The sequence below is a fragment of the Hemitrygon akajei genome, chromosome 1 (genome assembly GCF_048418815.1).
Source record: "Hemitrygon akajei chromosome 1, sHemAka1.3, whole genome shotgun sequence".
Taxonomy (NCBI): Eukaryota; Metazoa; Chordata; class Chondrichthyes; order Myliobatiformes; family Dasyatidae; genus Hemitrygon; species Hemitrygon akajei.
In genome coordinates this window covers 5,832,812-5,856,161 of record NC_133124.1, presented here as the reverse complement: position 1 = coordinate 5,856,161, position 23,350 = coordinate 5,832,812, and the positions used below count along the sequence as shown (strand labels likewise).

The following is a 23,350-nucleotide window of genomic DNA, read 5'->3' as shown; positions in this document are numbered from 1 at the left end:
GGTTGATAGATGCAACCTCCGAAGGTGAGTGGGGTGGTAGATTGATCGATTTACCTTCCATCCCACCAGCCTCCATGTCCAGCACATAATCCTCTGTAACTTCCTCCATCTTCAATGGGATCTCACCACAAAGCACATCTTTCCCTCACCCTCACTTTCCGCTTTCCACAGGAATCGATCCCTATGTAAATCCCTTGTCCACTCGTCCCTCCCCACTGGACTCCCTCCTTGCAAGCGGAACAAGTGCCACTCCTGTCCCTACACCTCCTTCCTCACCACCATTCAGCGGCCCAAACAGTCCTTCCAGACCAGGCAAAACTTCGCCGGTGAGTCTGTTGGGGTCATTCACTGTATCCAATACACCCAGTGGGGCCTCCTGTACATCGGTGAGACCCGACGTAGATTGGGAGACTGCTTCACCGAGCAGTTTCACTCCATCCACCACAAAAAGCAGGATATTCCAGTCCTACTTCCCATTCCCATTCCGACATGTCAATCCATGGCCCCCTCTACTGCCACGTTGAGGCCACACTCAGGTTGGAGGAGCAACGTCTTATATTCTGTCTGGGTAGCCTCCAACCCGATGACATGAAAATTGATTTCTTGAACACCTGGTAATGCCTCCTCCACCACCATTCCCTATTTTTGTCTTCAGTCCTCTCCTATCAGACTCACCTTCCTCTGGCCCTTTATCTCTATCACCAATCAACTTCCCAGCTCTTTACTTCGGCCCTCCCCCTCTCCTATCATCTGCCACCGTGTACATCTTCCTCCCCTCCCCTCTCCTTCTTATTCTTGACTTCTTCTCCTTCTTTCCAGTTCTGATGAAGGGTCTCAGCCCGAAACACCAACTGTTTACTCTTTTCCATTGATGCTGCCTGACCTGCTGAGTCCCTCCGTCATTTTAAGACCATAAGACATAGGAGCAGAAAGTGCCCATTTGGCCCATCGAGTTTTCTCTGTCATTCAACCATGGCTGATCCTTTTAAACTCCTCCCCAGCCTTCTCCCCATAACCTTTGATGCCATGGCCAATCAAGAACCTATCAATCTACGCCTTAAATACACCAAATGACTCTGACCTTCACAGCCATCAGTGGAAACAAATTCCACAAATTCACCACCCTCTGGCTAAAGAACTTTTGCCTTCGTTGCTTTGGATTTCCAGTATCTGCAGATTTTCTCATGGTTGAGAGGATGATAGATTCTTATTTATTAAGGGGATGAAGGGATACAGAGAGAAGGCTTCCTAAGAAAGTTTATGAAAATACAGTTTTAAAAAAAATGGGACAAGAGGTATAGGTCGAGTGGATATCCAGAGACTTTTCCCAGGCTGGAAATGGCTAATGTGAGGGGCATAATTTTAAAGTCATTGGAGAAAAGTATAGTGGGGGACGTCGGATAGAAGTCCTGTACAGAGTGGTGAGTGTGTGGAACTCCCTGCTGGGGGTGGTGGTAGAGGCAGATACATTAGAGACATTTCAGAACCTCTCAGGGAGACACATGGATGATAGAAGAATGGGAGGGAAGGGTTGGATCGATCATAGAGTATGTTAAAAGGTAGGCACAACATTGTGGGTCACAGTATACTATGCTGTAGTTTTCCACATTCTATGGGTGAAAGGGTAAAAGGCAACACACACAAAATGCTGGAGGAACTCAGCAGGTCAGGCAGCATCTGTGGAAATGAATAAACAGTCAATGTTTCCGGCCGAGATCCTTCATCTGGACTGGAAAGGAAGGGGGAAGATGCCAGAATAACAAGTTGCGGGGAAGGGAAGAAGGTTAGCTAGAAGAAGATGGGTGAAGCCAGGTGGGTGGGTTAGGAAAAGAGCTGGAGAGGAAAAAATCTGATAGGAGAGGAGAGTGGACCTTAGGAGAAAGGGAAGGAGGAGGGGACCCGGGGAGAGGTGACAAGAAGTAAGAGGTCAGAGAGGAGAAGAGAAGAAGAGGAGAGGGGGAGGGAGAAGGAGAAATCAAGAGTTATGCCATGAAGTTGAATGACTTCAGACCTGTTGCCTTGACGTCGCACGTGATGAAGACCATGGAGCGGCTGATAATACAGAATCTGAGGCCACAAACCAGGCACGCCCGGGATCCGCTTCAGTTTGCGTATAAGGAGAAGGTGGGAGTGGAGGATGCTATCACGTATTTGCTGCACAAATCACTCTCTCACCTAGATGGGGTCAGTTGTGCTGTGAGGATTACATTCCTTGACTTCTCTAGTGCCTTTAACACCATCCAGCCCAAGATCTTAAAGCACAAACTAACGGAGATGGGAGTAGACTCTCACATGGTGGATTGGATAGTGGACTACTTGACAGATAGACCTCAGTATGTGCGGTTGGGAGACTGTAGGTCTGACACAGTGGTCAGCAGCACAGGAGCGCCACAGGGAACCGTACTCTCTCCGGTCCTGTTCACCCTGTACACATCTGACTTCCAATATAACTCGGAGTCCTGCCATGTGCAGAAGTTCGCTGATGACACGGCCATAGTGGGGTGTGTCAGGAATGGACAGGAGGAGGAGTATAGGAAACTGATACAGGACTTTGTGATATGGTGCAACTCAAACTACCTGCGTCTCAATGTCACCAAGACCAAGGAGATGGTGGTGGACTTTAGGAGATCTAGGCCTCATATGGAGCCAGTGATCATTAATGGAGAATGTGTGGAGCAGGTTAAGACCTACAAGTATCTGGGAGTACAGTTGGACGAGAAGCTAGACTGGACTGCCAACACAGATGCCTTGTGCAGGAAGGCACAGAGTCGACTGTACTTCCTTAGAAGGTTGGCGTCATTCAATGTCTGCAGTGAGATGCTGATGATGTTCTATAGGTCAGTTGTTGAGAGCGCCCTCTTCTTTGTGGTGGCGTGTTGGGGAGGAAGCATTAAGAAGAAGGACGCCTCACGTCTTAATAAGCTGATAAGGAAGGCGGGCTCTGTCGTGGGCAAAGTACTGGAGAGTTTAACATCGGTAGCTGAGCGAAGGGCGCTGAGTAGGCTACGGTCAATTATGGAAAACCCTGAACATCCTCTACATAGCACCATCCAGAGACAGAGAAGCAGTTTCAGCGACAGGTTACTGTCGATGCAATGCTCCTCAGACAGGATGAAGAGGTCAATACTCCCCAATGCCATTAGGCTTTACAATTCAACTGCCAGGACTTAAGAACTTTTTTTTTAAAGCTATTATTAATGCTTTTTGAGTTAGTGATTTAGATGCATATCATATTATTACTGAGTTAAGTATTGTATGTACAACAAATGTATGGGACATTGGAAAAAATGTTGAATTTCCCCATGGGGATGAATAAAGTATCTATCTATCTATCATCTATCTATTAGGTTGGAGGCTATCCAGACAAAATACAAGATGTTGCTGCTCCACCCTGAGAGTGGCCTCATCTTGGCACAAGAGGAGGGCATGGACCAACATGACGCAACAGAAATGGGGAAAGGAATGGCTGGCCACCAAGAAATTCCGCTTTTGGCGGATAGAGAGGTGGTGCTTGATGAAGCAATCCCCAATTTATGACAGGTATCACCAATGTACAGGAAGGTAAAAGGTAGAATACACACTTATATTAAGCTGGGCACTGTTTCTTCAGAGTTGGCCCAAAGAGGGAAATTCATTGAATTTTCCTACTGTTGGTCAAAATCATTACCAATATCTACATGTGTGTGAGTTTTTGAAGGCAGGTTCAGAGGTGTTACTTCATCACTCTGAGTCAGCTTACGGTACTGGGGTAAAAAATGTAAGGAAATTAGCAGCAAATATGTAAGGAATTAAAATAGTAAAGGAAATAAAATCACACACACACGGTTTTACATTCTGTCTTATCCATACCAGTAAAAGCTTTTCTCTTGGTTTAAACATCTACATTCTCCTGTGCACAGGACTTATAAGACCATAGGACGTAGGAGCAGAATTAGGCCTTTTGGCCCATCAAGACCCACCATAGCTGATATATTATCCGTCTCAACCCCATCGTACTGCCTTCTTCCTGTAAACTTTGATACCCTGGCTAATCAAGAATCTATCAACCTCTGCTTTAAATATAGTATCAGAATCAGGTTTAACATCACCGGCATATGTCGTGAAATTTGTTAACTTAGCGGCAGCAGTACAACGAAATACGCAATAAATATAGAAAAATAAATAAGTAAATCTATTACAGAAAGTATATATAAGTAGAAAGGAAACTATAGGCCAGTTAGCCTGACCTCAGTGGTTGAGAAGATGTGGGAATCAATTGTTAAAAATGAGGTGATGGAGTATTTGGTGACAGAGGACAAGATAGGACAAAGTCAGCATAGTTTCCTTAAGGAAAATTCTTGCCTGACAAACCTATTAGAATTCTTTGAGGAGATTACAAGTAGGATAGATAAAGGGAATGCAGTGGATGTTGTATGTTTGGATTTTCAAAAGGCCTTTGACAGGATGCCACACCTGAAGCTGCTTACCAGGTTAAGAGCCCATGGTATTACAGGAAACTTACTAGCAAGGTTAGAGGATTGGCTGATTGGTAGGAGACAGTGAGTGGGAATAAAAGGATCCTTTACTGGTTGGCTGCCAGTGACTAGTGGTGTTGGTGCCGCTTCTTTTTATGCCGTACATCAATAATTTAGATGATGGAATTGATGGCTTTGTTGCCAAGTTTGCAAATGATATGAAGATTGGTGGAAGGGCAGGTAGTGTTGAGGAAACAGGAAGGCTACAGAAGGAAAGATAGATTAGGAGAATGGGCATGAAATACAATGCTGGAATATGCATGGTCATGCAATTTGGTAGAAGAAATAAATATGCAGACTATTTTCTAAACAGGGAGGAAATCCAAAAATCTGAGATGCCAGGGTGCTTGGGAGTCCTTGTGTGGAACACCCTAAAGGTTTATTTACAGGTAGGGTCAATGGTGAGGAAGACAAATGTAATGTTAGCATTCATTTCAAGAGGTGTAGAATACAAGAGCAGGGGTGTGAGGCTTTATAGGGCACTGGCAAGGACTCACCTTGAGTATTGTAACAATTTTGGGCTCCTCATCTTAGAAAAGATGTGCTGGCATTGGAGAGAGTCCAGAGGAGGTTCACAAGGATGATTCCAGGAATGAAAGGGTTATCAGACGAGGAAAGTTTGATAGCTCTGGGTCTGTACTCGCATGTTTCAAATGTTGAAAAGCCTAGACAGAGTAGATGTGGAAAGGTTGTTTCCCACATAGGGGAGTCCAGGACAAGAAAACAGAGTTCGAGGATAGAGGGGCATCCATTTAAAACAAAGATGCGGAGAAACTTCTGTAGCCAGAGGGTGGTGAAGCTGTGGAATTTATTACCACAGGCAGCTGTGGAGGCCAGGTTGTTAGGTGTATTTAAGCCTGAGCTTGATATGTTCTTGATTGGACACAGCATCAAAGGTTACGGGGAGAAAGCCATGGAGAGGGGTTGAGGAGGGAAAAAGAGGATCAGTCATGATTGAATAGCAGTGCAGACTTGATGGGCCAAATGGCCTATTTCTGCTCCTATGTCTTATGGTCATATGGTCTAAAAGGCAGCATCCATCATTAAGGAGCCCCATCACCCAGGACATGCCTTGTTCTCATTGCTACCCTCAGGAAGAAGGTCCAGAAGCCTGTAGACACACCTTCAATGATTCAGAAACAGCTTCTTCCCCTCTGCCATCTGTTTTCTGAATGGACATTGAACCCATGAACACTACCTTACTACTTTTTTATTTTTACTTTTGCAATACTTATTTATCTATTTAATATATATACTTACTGTAATTCATGTTTTCTTCTATTATTATGTATTGCAATGTACTACTGCCACAAAGACAACAAATTTCACAACATACTGTATGCGGTAATATTAAATCAGATTCTGACTTTGATGATCCCTGGCATGTGTCGCGAAATATGTTGTTTTGCGGCAACAGTGCATTGTAATACACAAAAAAACCTATAAGAGACAAAAATTTGGCAGGCAGGTTCAAGCTGACAGGAAGGCAACAGAAACTCAAATAACCACGCACTATAACAGTGGTGTGCAGAAGAGCATACATATAAAAGAAATTAAATAAGTAATGCAAAAAGAGAGCAAAAAATAGTGGTCATGTTCGTGAGTCGGTCATTGTGTGTTCAGAAATCTGATGGTAGTGAGAAAGAAGCTGTTCCTACATTTGCACTGTCCTGAGATTAATTCAAAACCCTTTATGGTACCTCAGTTTGTGGAGCTCTGAAAACATTGTAGGTTTACACAAACTCAGGGTCACTGAAGTTCAACATAATTTGAAGTTGCCCTCTGCTGTTCCTGCCTGCCGACAGCTACGACAACAGAGTGAGTGTGGAAAATGCAGCCTTTGACTGAGCAGTGAAAAATGAGGCCCAAATTGCTATGCAGCTTCATGTCCCAGTGACAAAGGCGGTCTGTAAAGTTCCATGGTGTTCAACCCACAGTGATGCACAAAGATTTATTTGAAAAGAACCAAAGACTTTTTCTTTGCTGATGGGTAGGATTAACAAACCCTTTATGACGATACTTCCTTTGCAAACTTTCTGTAATGTTCAAGTTTATTTAATGTCATTTCCAGTACGCCAGTGTAAAAGAGAACAAAATAATAGTTCCTTTGGATCCGATGTAGCACAGAATAAGATAAAGAGCACAATAATAAAAACACAGTAAATATAAATACATAAGACAGCTTATATACACAGATGGATTGACGCTAGGCACAGGCGTGTCTGTACATAAAGTGACTGACAGGAAATGGTAATGTAGTGGTGGCTGGACATGTTGATTTGCCTTACTGCTTAGGCAGCTCCTCCACCTCTTCACTATAAACTGTCTCATTGTTCTTCATCAATGTTCAAGCATTTTGTAGACCTTGTTTCAGTTTTTGACCTTGCTTATCAGGAAATGTATAGACAAACTCAAATTACTCTAATGCAATCTAGTTTCATCACACACACACACACACACACACACACACTTACACGTATATATACTGTATAATATATATATGTCACTACTATATATATACTGTATACATACACACAGTAGATTCCGGTGAATCGGAGCATCTGCTTTTTTGGAACAACTTTTAAAAGAACAAAAACTAATTGAGAAAATAGCAAGGCTCCCCTTTATTTGGGACGTTGTGAACTATGTACATTTCTCCCAGTTAGGTTACCCTACACAAGCACCACCAGAATTCACTAAAACCAGCATCGTGAGCCTGTCATGGTCACGTTGTGATGCCAAAGGGCATGGCAGCTGAATACTCCAGCTCTTGGTGGGCAGGTTTAAGGTGATCTACCAAAATACGTTCAGGTTTACCCCCCCATATCTATGATAAAAGTCTTTTCTTCCCGTTCCAAAACATGCAATGGGCCATCGTAAGGGGGCCTAAGGGAACATTGGTGTGTACAAACGAGGAAGAATGTAGGTCATCAAGAACCCAAGAGTGCTGTAGACCATGATGGGAGGGAGGTAGGGATAGGTGAAAAGAAATTAAATTTACTGAGGAGGGTGGAATGCTGTTGAGAGGCCGACCAGGGGATCGTAACATCGGAAATTAAATCACCTGGCACTCATAATGGCTGCCCGTATAACAAACCTGCCATGGACGACCACAGGGTCACGTTTGGAGCAGTTCTGAGCCCCAGCAGGACCCATGGGAGGCGATCATGCCAACACTCATTGGACAGGGAAGCCCTCAGAGCAGCCTTTAAGGAGCAGTGAAACCACTCACATTGGCCATTGGACTGCGGGCGATACGAAGTGGTGTGATGTAGCATAATGCCGAAGTTTTGGCCCATTGCAGCCCAGAGGTCTGAAATGATTTGGGGGCCACAGTCAGAGGAAATATCGAATGGGGTGTCAAACCAAGCAACCCAGGTTCTGATGAACACCCGAGCCATGTCAGTGGTCATTGTTGATGCTAGGAGGACAACCTCTGGCCACATCTGTGGTCATTGTCGATGCTAGGAGGACAACCTCTGGCCACATCTGTGGTCATTGTCGATGCTAGAAGGACGACCTCTGGCCACCTGGTGGTACAGTCCACTATGGTAAGAAGGTGCACAAAACCACATGAGGGGGGTGGGGCGAAGATGACCAACAAGGTCCATATGGCATGGTCAAACCATCGCTTACGGACCTCAAAAGGTGCCAGTGGTGTCTGAACATGACAGTTGATTGTTGTCTGCTGGCACTCCACACAAGCTGCAGTCCAATCATACATGTCCTTCCTGAGGTTTCTGTGAGAGGCCTGGATGCAAGAGACCATGCAAGGCATCAAAAACAGTCCCTCTCCAGTTTGCGGGCATGAAGGAGTGAAGGCCACCAGTTGAGACATCGCACAGGAGAGAACCCCAGCTTCCCTGAATTTAACGTCAGCCAACCGCAGGCCCATGAATGCTGTTCGGTAAGACTGGACCTCTCAGTCAGTAACTCGGTTGGCTGCCATGCCGACACAGTCAACCCCTATGTGTAAGGTCTCAACGACTGGCCATGAGAGGCAATCAGCCACACTAGGGTCACATTAGAAAGAGCTTGTTTGATATCATCAATTGCCATGGTCAACTCCACTGACCAGTCAAACATTTGATTGGGGCATTGCCTTTAAGCGCACTATACAGGGGGAGTACAAGTTTAGCAGCTCGTGGAATGAAGCGGTGATAGAAATTTACCATACCTAAAAACTCCTGTAGTTCTTTTAGTAGTGCTGTGCGGTGGGAAATCTATAAAAGCGGCCACTTTTGATAGGAGGGGTTTCGCTTCTACTGTGAGGTGATGGCCGAGAAAATCAATGGTTGACAACCCAAACTAGCATTTAGCGGAGTTAAAAATCAATCCGTGTTGGCGTAAGCACTCAAAAAATGTGCAGAGATGAGATATGTCATCAAATTTGGACCCAATGGAGACAAGTATGTCATCCAGGTAAACAAAAAGAAAATCTAAGTCTTTTAATAGAGTCCATCAGCCGTTGGAAAGTCTGTCCAAACAGCATTAATAGAAACTCGAAGAGGCCAACTGGGGCTATCACAACTCTTTTGGGAATGTCCCCCGAGCAGACAAGCACCTGATCGACTTTGGAAACAATTAACTAAATGTGTCATAAAGTCTTGGATGTATGGGGCCAGGTAACAATTGGGGTGGTGGCCTTGTTAAGGCATCAATAATCACCACATAGGTGGCAACCATCATTGGACTTATGGACCATATGGAAGGATGAAGCCCAGGGGTTACTTGACCTGTGTACAATGCCGAGTCTTTCATGTTGGCAAACTCAGTCTTTGCATTTCCCAGCTATTCTGGGTCCAATCTATGTGCACAGGCATAGACTGGTGGGCCAGTTTTGGGAATGTGGTGCACAACCCCATGTTTTGTGACAGCGGTGGAGATGGTAGGTTTGGTGAGGTCCGGGAATTCCCCCAGCAATTGAGTAAACATGCGGTAGTACGTGCACTTGACAGTGTCATGGGGAACTTACTGGGGGATCAGGGTAATGACCCAAGCCAGCAGTTTGTAAGATGGACTAACTGTCCTCGGGCACACAGTAAATCTGCACCGAGCAGAGGTCTAGCCTCTTTAGCTAGGATGAAGTCCCATGGGTAATGTCGCCCACTGAAGCAGAGAGTCATCTGTCATGTCCTGTAGGTCTGGATCCTGCTGCCATTGGCGGCCTCCAGCGAATTTCATCGCTCTTTGCCTTCTCATCAATAGGTGATGCTGGCAGCACATTCACTTGAGCACCGATGTCTTACAGGAAGCGTCACCCTGAAAGGGTGTCCGCAATGAACAGCAGACGGCTCTGGCAGCTGAAACACACAGTCTTCATAGACCTCTGATGTCCCGATGCGCTGGCACTGTCGAAGCTGCAAGGCGGTCGTCACGTCCTAGTGTTCGTACCAATGCAAGTTTCGGTGTCCTAATGTCGGAGGCCTTGCAGACCAGTGATTACTGAAGCAGGGAAAGGGAGGAATGAGGCACTACTATCTGTATGAGTGTAGACTAGCAGCCATTCTAGCAAGCTCCCTAGCAGCCCATCATGGGTGTATTAGAGAGGGCTATGCAAACTTGCTCAGGGATTTGCTGAATAAAGAGTTCTTTAAAAAATAAATCATGGATGCTGATTTCCCAGGAGAAACAGCATATGATCCATCAGCTCAAGAGACCTAGCATCGCCAAGACCGGAGAAGGAGAACAACTGTTTGTCGCGCTCAGACTCCGATAGTCGAAAAGTCTGTAAAAGGTGAGTTTTCAGTGATCAGTATTTATCATGTTTAAAGACCATGTTCAAGCAGACTCAGTACTCTTCGGCCGTGGAATTGCTGAGCGATGCTACCACATATTAGAACTTAGTATCGTCAGCAGTGATTTCTTGCAGAGCGAACTGGGCCTCAGCTTGTACAAACCACACGACGGCACTTTGTCCCCAAAACTCCAGCAGTTTCAAAGTGACTGCGTTGGCCGACATGTTCAATAACTCTGGAATTGTCCTAAAGCACTGGGGTCATCAATTTAGGTTTTTGCAAATAAAACAAAGTGAGGCATTTTATGCGTAATGAACCCTGTGGCACATTTTATTGAACTCCAAAACCTAAACACAAAAGTGCGCTAAAAATCCTCACACAACAACGTCATCACATCAGACCAGCCTCTTAAAGCAAAACCCCAACTCAGTGTCAGTGGTTGTGAATTATGTGTGTTTCTCCCAATTACATTACCCTACAATGCCTGATCTTGGACATTCATAACAAATATCAGTCTTTCCAAAGAGAACATCAAATCAGACTTCATCTTAAAGTTAAGTTAACAAGACTATTTATTCTATTGAAGTTGAACAACCACATCAATAAATCATATTCTATAGTTCTGCACTTGCGGTAAAATTCCTTCCTTTTAATTTGAGAAGTAAATTGGAAGGCCTCAATAACAGTGATTATCATCCCCCCAACTTCTTACTGGTGTGAATCCAATCAATAGTTTTTCTTGAAAACTTAAACATTTTATTTAATCTAACAATGATTGAGAATTCTTTTTGCAAATTGCCTCCTCAAAAAAGCTCTCCATCTTAAGTGTAATTTTAAATTTCCCATCCTAGATATGTCAATGAGCAATAAAAATTAATTACAAAATGGAGAAAAAGTTCAATTCTAATTGAGTTGGATTCAAAGTTCAAAGTACATTCATTATCAAAATATGTATACCATTTACATTCTTGAGATTTGTCTCCTAACAGACAGCCACAATATAAAGAAATTCAAAACAACCCATTAAAAAAGTAGACCGTCAAACACACAATGTGCAGAGAGAGAAAAAAACAAAAAAAAGAACTTAAACCATGAAAACAGGAAATGAACAGAGAATATATTGATAGATAAAAGGATTTGAGATGATGATACTGTGGGTAAAGAATTTGGTACAAGCAGTAAATCTCTCCAAACATCTATGGAATTCTGCCATAGACAGCTGTGGAGGCCAAGTCATTGGGTATATTTAAAGTGGACATCCATAGGTTCTTGTTTAGTCAAAGTGTCAAAGGTTACAGGCAGAAGGCAGGAGAATGGGGTTGAGAGGGATAGTAAATCAGCCACGGATGAAGTGGTGGAGCAGATTCAATGGGCTGAATGGCCTAATTCTGCTCCTATAGTCTCAGAGAGGGCATGTGTCCACTTGCCAAATATCCTTTGTTTTCTGATCCACCTGTGAGCCTCAGCGTGGGCCTATACCAGTACTGACCAGGTTTTTCCAGATTGTGCACAAAGTTTTTCCACAATTATAAAAGGCATTGTTGAATATAGTGAATTTTCTGACCTTCTCTGACTTCCCTGTGAACCACTGAGATCTCAAGTTGGATATGAACCACAGGAGAAGGCATTCAATCTTAACACCTTTTCTCTGTGTACTTCAGCCATGAAGATACTAAATCATCCACGATGGAATGGCAGAGCAGACTTAATGGACTGAACGGCCTAATTCTACTCCTATGTTTTAAGGTCTAAGTAAACAGGATTCTTTTCCTAGGGACCTCACTATTGGTGATCCAGCAGTCCCAAATGACCAAAGATATTTCTGGAGACTGATGATGTACATATGATATTTAATCATTACTGTTTGTAATAGGTGACAACTTCTCACAACCGTAAAGGGGAGTGCACAACATTGAAATTTGGTAGATACCTTCAACCCCAGCTTTAGTTCCTTGTGTGAATGAAGCAATATTCTTGATTCTCTTTGCCATGCTGAACTTAGTGCATGCACTGGGGAACTTGTTTGTCCTAATGAAGGATCTTGGCCCGAAACATCAATTCTTTATTCCTTTCCGTAGATGTTGTCTGACCTGCTGAATTCCTCCAGCATTTTGTGTGTGTGTATGTGTGTGTTACTCTGGATTTCCAGCAACTGCAGAACTTCTTGTGTTTATGAATTTCTGCATCTCTTCAGATGGTTTCAAGACAAATGCAGCATCTGTGAGGAACAGATTCTAAAAGAAGAACGAGGTGAGAAGTGCCTGATAGGGGAAGTCAAACTTGGAGGAAGAATACAGGGTTAATGGAAGGATTCTTAGCAGTGTGGAGGAACAGAGGAATCTTGGGCTCCATGTACACAGCTCCCTCGAAGTTACCGCACAAGGTTTTATCTATTTAGAGATACAGTGTAGAACAGACTCTTTCAGACCTTCAAGCTTTTCCACCCAGCAATCCCCTGATTTAAGCCTAGCTTAATCACGGGACAATTTACAAAGACCAATTAACCTACTGACTGGTACATCTTAGAAACCTACACGGTCATGGGCAGAACATACAAATTCTTTACAGGCAGCAGCAGGAGTTGATAAGGGGTAAGAAGATATCTGGTCTACTGGCCTTCATTAGTTTGGGGACCAAGTTCAAGAGTAACGAGGTAATGTTGCAACTATTTAAAACCCTGGCTAGACTACACTTGGAATATTGAGTTCATTTCTAGTTGCCCCATTATAGGAAGGATGTGGAAGCTTTAGAGAGGGTGCAGAGATTTACCAGGATGCTGCCTGGATTAGAGAGCATGTCTTATGAGGAAAGGTTGAGCGAGTTAAGGCTTTTTTCTTTGGAACAAAGGAGAATGAGAGGTGTACAAGACGATAAGAGACATAGATCAGGTGAACAGCCAGAGATTTTTTCCCACGCAGAAATAGCTAATATGAGAAGGAGCATAATTTTAAGGTAATTTGGAGAAAAGTACAGAGAGATTGTCAGAGGTAGGTATCATACACAAAGAGTGGTGGGTGCGTGGAACACCCTACTCGGGGTGCTGATAGAGGCACTGGAGATACACTAGGGCAGTTAAGAGACTGCTAGATAGGCAAATGGATGATAAAAAAAAAAGGGGGGGATGTTATGTAGGAGGGAATGGTTAGACTGATTTTACAGCAAGTTAAAAAGTTGGCACGACATTGTGGGCTGAAGGGCCTGTACTGTGCTATAATGTTCTATGTTCTACTTCTAAGAGTCCTTATACACAGACAATTCTCGCAGCCGTAATGCTTTTAACTGCTCAACTTCAATTTTTGCCCTGAGCAGTTCTTCCTCCAGTGCGTGCAATTTTTTAAGGCTTTCCCTTTTCTCATCAAGATACAACCCAAACTTCCTTTGGTTTTCCAGAATCAGTTCCTGTTCTTTCGAAGACATGGCCTGTACTTCCCTCTCAGGCCTGGTCCCGTAGCCCGGAATGTCCGCGTGGTGATGCTGCAGAAACTGAAGATCGTCCCTTGTCAGGGGTCGAGGGGATGGTGTGGAGGGTATTCGAACACAAGGTGGAGAAAGGGACATAGCTGTGATGTGCTGAGTATCTGTTTTAGTGAATCCTTCAAAGCTGTTGCTTGCTGTTGGCTGACCAGCTAACCGTAGTTTCCCTTCAGCCTTTGACCCAAACTCGGGACTAATCCACCTAGGAAACGAATAAGACTGGTAACCTGAGGTACCAGGTTGTGAACAAGAACTGCTAGACATTTCTGCACACACATCCCTCCTTGAAGTCGAACTCTTCCCGTAGGATCTGTATAAAAATAAAACAATTCCCTCATTCAGAGTTACATCTTTTCAGAATCAGAATCAGGTTTAATATCGTGAAATGTGTTGTTTTGTGGCAGCAGTACATTGCAATCAAGATTGTTTAACGTCATTTCCAGTACACAAGTGTAAAGGAGAATGAAATAATTGTTACTCTGGCTCTGGTAAACTCCGGTAAACCCACAATAAGATAAAGAACACAATAAATATGAGTACATAAGATAGCTGATATGTCAGTAAATACTCCACTGATTATTACTAGGGGACATGGCAGCAGAATGCCACCAAAAACAAGATCATATATAATGTAAGAAATGGCAGGAGATGGCTACCCAGTGCCCTGCATCTACCCATATTTCAATACCATTCTGCGTTATAACTGTCATTTTCCTGCACAAATCTCCCATCCTTTATCTTTCAAAAGCCTATTGAATTCAATCAATAGGAAAGAAATAGGAAATTTCTAAGGAATTTCTTGAAATAGGAGATTACTAATTTAAATAGGAAAGAAAAATGGAGGACTATGTGTTATAGGGGAAATTTTAGAACGTACAACATAAAACGGTACGGCACAGGAACAGGCCATTCAGCCCACAATGTCGTACCAAACCAGCTAAAAAGGAAATCAAAAACACCCAAACACTAATCCCTCCTACCTACACAAAGTCCACATCCCTCCATCTTACATCCATGTGCCTCTTAAAAGCCTCAAATGTATTTGCCTCTACCACCATATCAGGCGGCACATTCCAGGCATCCACCACTGTCTGAGTTACCCCTCACATTCCCCTTGAACCTTCCCCCTCTCATCTTAAATGCATGTCCTCTGGTATTAGAATTTTAAACCCTGGGTAACAGATACTCCCTGTCTACTCTATCTATGCCTCTCATAATCTTATAAACCTCGATCAGATCTCCCCTCAGCCTCCACCACTCCAGACAAAACAACCCAAATTTGTCCACCCTCTCATGATAGCACATGCTCCCTGAACAAGATCCTGTCCCAAAACGTGACCAAAAATTAATCAATGTATTTGTTTCACATACAGAATGCTGGAGGAACTCAGCAGCTCAGGCAGCATCTATGGAGGGGAATAAACAGTCGATGTTTCGGGCCGAGACCCTTCATCAGGACTGGAGAGGACGGGGGAAGAAGCCAGAATAATGAAAGTGGGGGGGGGGGGAGGGGGGGAGGGGAAGGAGTGCAAGCTAGAGGGTGATAGGTTAGACCAGGTGGGTGGGGGAAGGGGGTGAAGTGAGAAGCTGGGAGGTGACAGGTGCAAAAAGTAAAAGGCAGGAGAAGAAGGTATCTAGTAGGAGAGGGGTCCACAGGAGAAAAGGAAAGTGGAAGGACACCTGGGGAGGTGATAGGCAGGTGAGAAGAGGTAAGAGGCCAGAGTGGGAAATGAAGAAGAGGCAAGGAGAAGATGGAGGAACAGATATTCACACGATCAGGTTGGAGACTACCTAGATGGAATTTATTTAACTGCTTTTAATTCATTGAGATACAGTGTGCAATAGGCACTTTGAGCCGCGCTGCCCAGTAACCCTTCAATTTAATCCTAGCCTAATCATGGGACAAGTTACAATAACAAATTAACCTACCAACCAGTACGTCTTAGGACTGTGGGAGGAAACCAAGGCACACGGGGGGGGGTAGGGAGCCCATAGAGTCACGGAGAGAACGTGCAGACTCCTTACAGACAGCGGCAGGAAAAGGTGTTCTCCAACCTGAGAGTGCCCTCATCAAGGCAGAGGAGGAGATGGCCATGGACCAACATGTCACAATGGGAACGGGGAATGGAACTGAAATGGAAACTAAGAAACCCTGCTTTCTGCGGATGCAGCAAAGTTGTTCAACAAAGCTACTCACATGTTAGCTGCTTTTCATCTTGGGTATTTTTAGGGAAGAGTGATCAAAATATCTATATAGTGACTGAAAGTATCTAGTTCGATCTAAAACCAAGTTCTTAAATAAACCAGGGACAAGACAAGAATAAAATTGAGAACCTAAGTTAAGAATCAAATGGCCTAATTCTGCTCCCATGTCTTATGGTTTTAATTCTCTTGAGAAAAATTTAAAAAATTGAATATCTGCAATGGAACACTTTAACCTTTTCTGTAAGTTATAGTTATAGTCGGCAGTTTAAATGGTTCAGCATAGACTAGAAGGGCCGAATAGCCTGTTTCTGTGCTGTATTTTTCTATGACTATTCAAGGAATTTGTTTTGGGGGGAAATGGAAAAGTAGTTACGCTTACATATTATGTTGATTTGAAGACGACGTTAGTTGGCCATTGCTTCCTCTTGCCATTTTGTAGACAGGTATGGATTTTTCTTCCTCAGAATCAATTACTTCTGCCTTTGTGATCACCTTCATGCCATTTCCTGGTTCTGGATCAGCTATGTCCCAAACGCACACCTTAATGGCAGCTTGCTCCACGTACTGGTGAAACTCCTCTTCGGTCATTCCTTCCGGTGGCACCACCTCAGGCGTTGCAATGCCATCAAACTGGCTTGCGCCATCGCCGTCACCATGTGCTTGCTGAGAAAAGGCGTTGTGCCGAGCCTTCCACCGGCTTATCCAGCCGACTGTGGGGATGAAGGTCCTGATCTGCATCGCTTCCGCGAGGCTCTTTGCCTTTGCAGCCAAGACGTCATCAGAGATAGCCACGTGTTGTGCCTTGGCAATCTGGAACCACTGGAAAAGGGCGGTGTCCACATCACTTTCCCTCCCCTCCCTTTTGCGCTTCCGATCTGGATTGCTGTTACTGTGCCATTCCATCATGACTTTTTCTTTGTTCTTGATGAGCCTGGAGATGACGGGCTGCGTCACCCCAAAGCGCCGTGCTACTTCCATTTGGGAGATCTTTTGCCTCTGAAGCAATTCAAGAACCTGAATCTTCTCTGATAAAGTAAGCTCCTTCTGCTTCTTCCTTGTCGACTCCATGGTGTAACTGAACTGTTCAGCAAACGGACCTTTCACTAAATGGCTCTAGAGCTTCGATTTGTTCTTTTAAAAAAAATTCAGACTACCTCCAAAAGGCCAGCCCCCACTTCAGAAACACACCCAAAAACCTGCTTTCTAAGGTAATGATGTGCAAAAGGCCCAGTCGGCTTGAATATTTAGAGTAATGAGGTGCTGAATGTCTCCATTGTGTGGTATAAAACCCTGAGACTTGCATAATGCTAAACCAGAGGTCAAGGAAGGTCAGACTAATCCCTCAATGACTGTGTAAGAAACGCCCAGCTAATCCATTGAAGCCGTTAAGTGTATAATGGAAAACTATCAATAGCATTATTCTAAACATTTTAGCTATAAACTTATTTCTTATAAACTTAGCGGATTTGAAATATGTGCAGCTGCAGAACATTTTTTGAGGTTTTAAAGTTTATAGAGTGAAATAATATATACACTTAAGCAGTAGTCACACATTTCCCCTTCCAGTTTTTTTATTAGAAAGTGTCCAGTTATCAAAAATGCAGTGAGACTAGACTCTGGCGATTCTTGAGATCTTTGGAATTATTACAACTCAGCATTTGAAGGCAAGATCAGAAGTAGAAGTAGTGATCACCACTCCTTTGTACACAGATGACACGGACCTCCACTTTTCACCCTTAGTTCCTGCTAACCACCCAAACAGGAACCAGGGTGGATGCGGGAGAGGGGGAGGGGTGAGAGAGAGAGAGAGAGAGAGAGAGAGGGAGGGAGGAGGAAGAGAGAGAGAGAGAGGGGGAGGGAGAGAGAGAGAGGGGGGAGGAAGAGAGGGAGCGGGGGGAGAGAGAGAGAGAGGGAGAGAGAGAGACAGAGACAGAGAGAGAGAGAGTGGGGGAGGAAGAAAGGGAGAGAGAGGGGGAGGGGGATGAGGGGTGTGTGAGAGAGAGAGAGAAAGAAATACTATCTTCAGAATACAAAACACAAAGTTCGAGCTTAAAGCCTGCAAAGAAAGTTACAACAACCATGCCTCTGAAATAGATTTGCAACAGGGATTTTTACAACTCAGTATTTGAAGCCAGGTTCAAAAGGTACAAGTATTAATCACTGCTGTTATAATTGGGATAATAGCTTAGTAAATGAAGTTTAACACTGAACTCTGAAATCTCGTAACTCCAGTGCAGGACATATTCACTAATCTATTTGCTCAGGGGGGCCATTTATACATGGGGCTATAAAGGACGTTTAGATTGTTGCTTTATGTGCAGTTACCACATAAAGCTGCTTCAGAATCACATTTGGGTTTATTATCACTGACATATGATGACATATAAATACCATACACAGTATATACTATATTTATTATAATAAAATATACCGCTGTGGATTCCAGGTAATTGAGCCATTAGTTAATCGGGGCAGCTGCTTACTTGGGAAACTCCTAAAGAACAAAAACTAGTTGAGAGAATAGCTGGGATTCCCTTCATTAATTTGGGACACTAGGAAACTGTTGCCGAATAGCTTCTACCTGATGCCAGTTTCATTCACTTGTATGGCCTTTAGACATCATAGTGTGTTTAGAGCAAACTGTTTATACATAGCATCAGCTTGTGTTCAAAAAGCTGTGATTTTTGTCACTGATAGCTGCCGAGAAATAAGCAGGAATACAATTCAAAACTGATTAGCTCTCTGTGGTTTTAAGTATTCAGGCTTGGAATTGCCAGTAACAGCCAGGAGTGAAAATGATAAAACTGCACTACTTCAACACGTTAGGCACTACGATGAATTTGCAGGTATCAACAATCATCTCGAATGTTGCAATGAAAATGAAGATTTGGAGGAAGCAATCGTTGAAAGCATTGTATGAAGGCAGTCTATTATCTGCACTAGGTGTCTGCGCTCATTTGTTCATTTACAGTCAATCAAAAGAACATGGCAGCAAACTCTGGATGAATTCCTCCATTGATAGATAACTATTAGGAACTAACAAACAGTTATATAGTATTGTAGTGTATTGGTAGTATTCTAATTTGTTCTGTATTTCATTTAAATATGTAATTTGTTACTCAGTTAAACTGTAGTTTGTCTTTTTTATATCTTTTTTAACTATTTCTATGAAACTTGGGACAGCCACTTAATTGGACCAAAACTTAATGGTCCCGATGTGTCCCAATTAACAGCAATCTACACTGTACCGCTGCCACAAAACAACAAACTTCAGGACATATGTCAGTGATAATTAACCTGATTCTGATATAAGTACGGCAAAACGAGATCAAAAATAATTCCTGGATCTATTGTCTGTTCAGAAATCTGAAGGCAGAGGGAAAGAAGCTCTTCCTAAAACATTGAATGTGTCTTCCGGTTACCTGGTGCAGCTTCTGAAAGTCCAATTATATAACATCCATTGCATTCCCTTTATCTATCCTACTTATAATCTCCTCAAATAATTTCAACAGTTCACCAGGCAGGATTTTCCCTGAAGGGAACCATGCAGACTTTCTTGTCCTGTGTCACCAAGTACTCCATCACCTCATCCTTAACAATTGTCTCCAATATCTTCCCAACCACTGAGGTCAGGCTAATTCATCTATAATTTCCTTCCTGCTGCCTTCCTCCTTTCTTAAAGAGTGGAGTGACATTTGCAGTTTTCTAGTCCTCTGGCACCATGCCAGAGTCCAATGATTTTTCAAAGATCATTTCTAATACCACCACAATCTCTAATACTACCTCTTTCAGAACCCTAGGGTGCAGTTCATCTGGTCCAGGTGACTTAAGTTCAACCTGCCCAGGCTTCAAATCGTTACTAAGGTCAAAGAGACAGTTCTGAGTGCCTGTTCACTGAGGACTGCACTCTCAAAGCAACGTGCAGGGCATAATCGACAAATTTTCCACTGCATGTGACAATTTCAGTCTCACCATCAGCACCACGAAGATGGAAGTCTTGCACCAAGCAGCCCCAGATCAACCCTCTGTGGAGCCATCCATCTCGGTGAACAGCCAGCAGCTCCAGGCAGTTGACAAGTTCACGTATCTTGGCAGCATCCTCTCAAAAGCAGCTTACATTGACGACGAGGTCAGCTGCAGGATTGCCAAAGCTAGTGCCAGTTTTGGAAGACTATGCGACACTGTCTAGGGGGCAAAAGGGAATTACTCTGAAGACCGAGCTGAAAGTCTAACGCGATCTCACCCTACCCACTCTCCTCTACATGTGCAAAACGTGGACTGTACACATGAGACACATGCGTAGACTGAACCATGGAAATGGAAGATCATGAAAATCAATTGGTACGGCAGAACTCCTGACACGAAAGCGCTATCTGCAGCAGACATACCCCAAGCAGTTGCTCTTCGGGGAACTGTCAACAGGGAAGCATTGTCGTGTTGTTAGTGAAAATGATTCAAGGACACACTGAAGACTTTGCTCAAGGCCCGTGAGATCAATCATACTTTTTGGGAACATGCAGCCTTCTCAATAAAGATGGTAGCAATGAGAAGGGGGCATGTCCTAGGTGGTGGGGTACTTAATGATGGATGCTGCCTTTTTGAACCATCACCTTCTGAAGAGGTCCTCGATGATGGTGAGGCTGGTGCCCATGATGGAACTGACTGAGCTCACAACTTTCAGCAGCTCTCTCTGATACTGTGCATTGGGGCCACCATATCAGACGGTGTTTGTTTTTTTTTGCTTAACACAAATACTGCTTGTTAACAGGAAAGTCTTCAGCAACCGCTATCACGCAGAATGAAACATGGAAATTGGGCTTGTACTTTGCTAAAATAATGGATTTTAAATTAGTAATAGTTGAGTAGGATGTTCTCCTAATGGATTGCCCACTGGTGTGTCTTCAGCTGGCTGTAGAATCCGATCCGGGATCCACATATTCTGAGGGGCTTCCAATCCTCACAGTCCAGGACGTTAGTGTGGATTTCCTTAACGGAGAATGCCTGCGTGTGAGTTTGTTTAACGTGGGGAGGCTGATGCTTGGGCAGCCACCGCCCCCTGCCCACCCTTGACAGATCAGGGTCAGGATCCAGTGGTATGGAATGAAAGATGACTGGGGACCCTTCACCGTTGCAGCCTTCTTCCACCTTCACTGATGCTGTGATGTGTCATCATCCTCTGCCAGCTCCACTACCGAGGCCTTAGTTGAATTGCTCTTTGTCTGGAACCTTACGCCATGGATGGCCCTACAGGGAGCTTTGTTCTTGGGATCTCAGGAACTCACAAGCTTCTCCACCATGACAAGGATACAATAAGGTGGCATCCATCATAAAGGATCCCCATGCCCTATTCTCATAGCTACCAGCAAGAAGGTAACATCAAAGAGCCTGAAGACTTGCACAAATGTTTCAGGAAAAACTTCACCATCAGATTTCAGAATAGATAATGAATCCATGAATACTACCCCAGTATTTCCCTTCTTTTTGTATTACATACTTAATTTAATTTTTATATATATTGTAATTTATAGTTTTTATGATTATGTATTACAATGCATTGCTGCTGCAAAATGACAAATTTCACAACATATGCCAATGATATTAAACCTGATTCTGATTCATCTAGATGAATAAACTGATTCGTAGCAAACTAATGTTATCATCAGGAATGGCTTTCAAATTCTCAGCACATTGCGGCTGAGATCAATACCCAAAATGGAACAATGGCAAGATGTGTTGCTTCATTGCCAATTGGCCTTCAGAAGGACCACCATACGTGGATAATTTTCTGACAGCATTCTAATTAGATATGAATCACAAACAGTATCCGTACCACTTGAGAATACATTCAGAAAGAGATGTACAACCCCACTGAGGCTTCTGTTGATTGGGTCAACCGTGAATATTGTGTCCTAGCTGTCCGTATGACACAAGTCAAGACAGTATGATCTGAAGAGCGAGCTGTTGCCCACGCAGCCGGCTCCTCCTCTCCATGCAGCTGATGAATCCAAAGGAGTGGCAGAGACTAATAGAGTTTGGCACCAGAGGCGTTGCAGGGGTTGGACTCATTGTAGGACTGCCTTAGGGACTCCAGCTCCAGAGGGTTCCTTGGAGTTTACTCCCAAAGCTTTCTCATTGAGTGGGTATAGCCGCAAGGCAGCAGAGGTTTGAGATAAGAGTTTTCCTTCTCCTACCACAAACAAGAGAAAAGATGAGCTGCCAACCACAGCCTGCAAGACCCAAATGCCTGAAGCGACCGGCTTTAAGGCTCCAGTAACCCGCTTTTGTCTCTTCTCCTGTCAATAGAAACAATTCTGCTGTGTTTCATAGCTAAGCCACACATGAAGGCCAGGAGCTGGACTTGTTTGTCAGAGACTATCTGAGATGTCTGCCATTGTGAACATTTAATAGGTAGTGGGAGCTTGTCCCCACTACCAGCCCAGACTATAACAACGTTAAGGAACCACAGAGCCAAAGTCATGTTAAAAAGTCTGAATTTTTCCAAGTGCCGCAGAAAGTAAATAGAAACCACTGAGTAACCAAAACTAAAACTCGCATTCTTATTAAGTGTGATCAAAGAGAATGCACAGAAGTACAGATGCACAAAATTTGCTCAGTACAAACATTGTGTGAATTCACTTTCTGTTCTTTGCCTCCAACATATGGAGAAGCACTGAATAGGTTTAAGTGACAGGATAATGAATTTACATTTGAAAATAAACAATCAGAGCACCTCCCCCCCACCATACACAGCAACTTCAGGAATCCAGCCAGAATGATACCCTGCCGATCCCCTGCAGAAATCCATTAACCACCACAAAGGGCAGATCATTGCCTCATTCTACCGTGCTTGTCAGTGGGAATTCCGCAAGAATATTTCCACAAGTACAATGCTGGGTGTGTGTGTGTGTGTGTGTGTGTGTGTGTGTGTGTGTGTGTGTGTGTGTGTGTGTGTGTGTGTGTGTGTGTGTGTGTGTGTGTGTGTGTGTGTGTGTGTGTGTGTGTGTGTGTGTGTGTGTGAGTGAACTTTACACGTTCTGTCACTGCATGGGTTTCCCCAGCTGCTCCAGTTTCCTCAATAGGGCACTATGTTAGTACGACGCTATTAGCTTTGGCTGCCGGAGTTCAGAGTTCAAATCAAAGAAGCTTGTCTGTCCTTCCCATTAACACGTGTGTCCTCTGGGTGCTCCAATTTCCTCCCACAGTCCATGCATACCGTGTTGGAAGGTTAATTTGTCATTATAATTTGTCCCGTGATTAGGCTGGTGTTAAACACAAGGGTTGCTGGGTGGTGTGGCTCACTATGCCAGAAGGGCCTGTTCCACAATGTATTTCTAGAAAGTATGTATTCAACCTACCATACCGTAACCCAGCACTCAAAACATTCCGCTTGCTTGCCTATAAACCTTTGATTTGCGTTCA

The 23,350-nt window shown here is 43.8% G+C and overlaps 2 protein-coding genes across 2 annotated transcripts in view; both read right to left on the bottom strand.

Moving 5' to 3' along the window:
• rad54b (RAD54 homolog B) overlaps positions 1 to 23,350 on the bottom strand; it is a 187,740-nt gene that overhangs the window by 87,391 nt on the left and 76,999 nt on the right. The gene's annotated exons all lie outside the window — the stretch shown is intronic.
• On the bottom strand, positions 10,594 to 16,999 carry LOC140736190 (uncharacterized). Its single transcript, XM_073062093.1, has 2 exons — positions 16,311 to 16,999; positions 10,594 to 13,928 (listed from the first exon to the last, which is right to left on the bottom strand). Exons 1-2 carry the CDS (start codon positions 16,997 to 16,999, stop codon positions 13,484 to 13,486), a joined length of 1,134 nt encoding a protein of 377 aa, XP_072918194.1. The 3' UTR covers positions 10,594 to 13,483.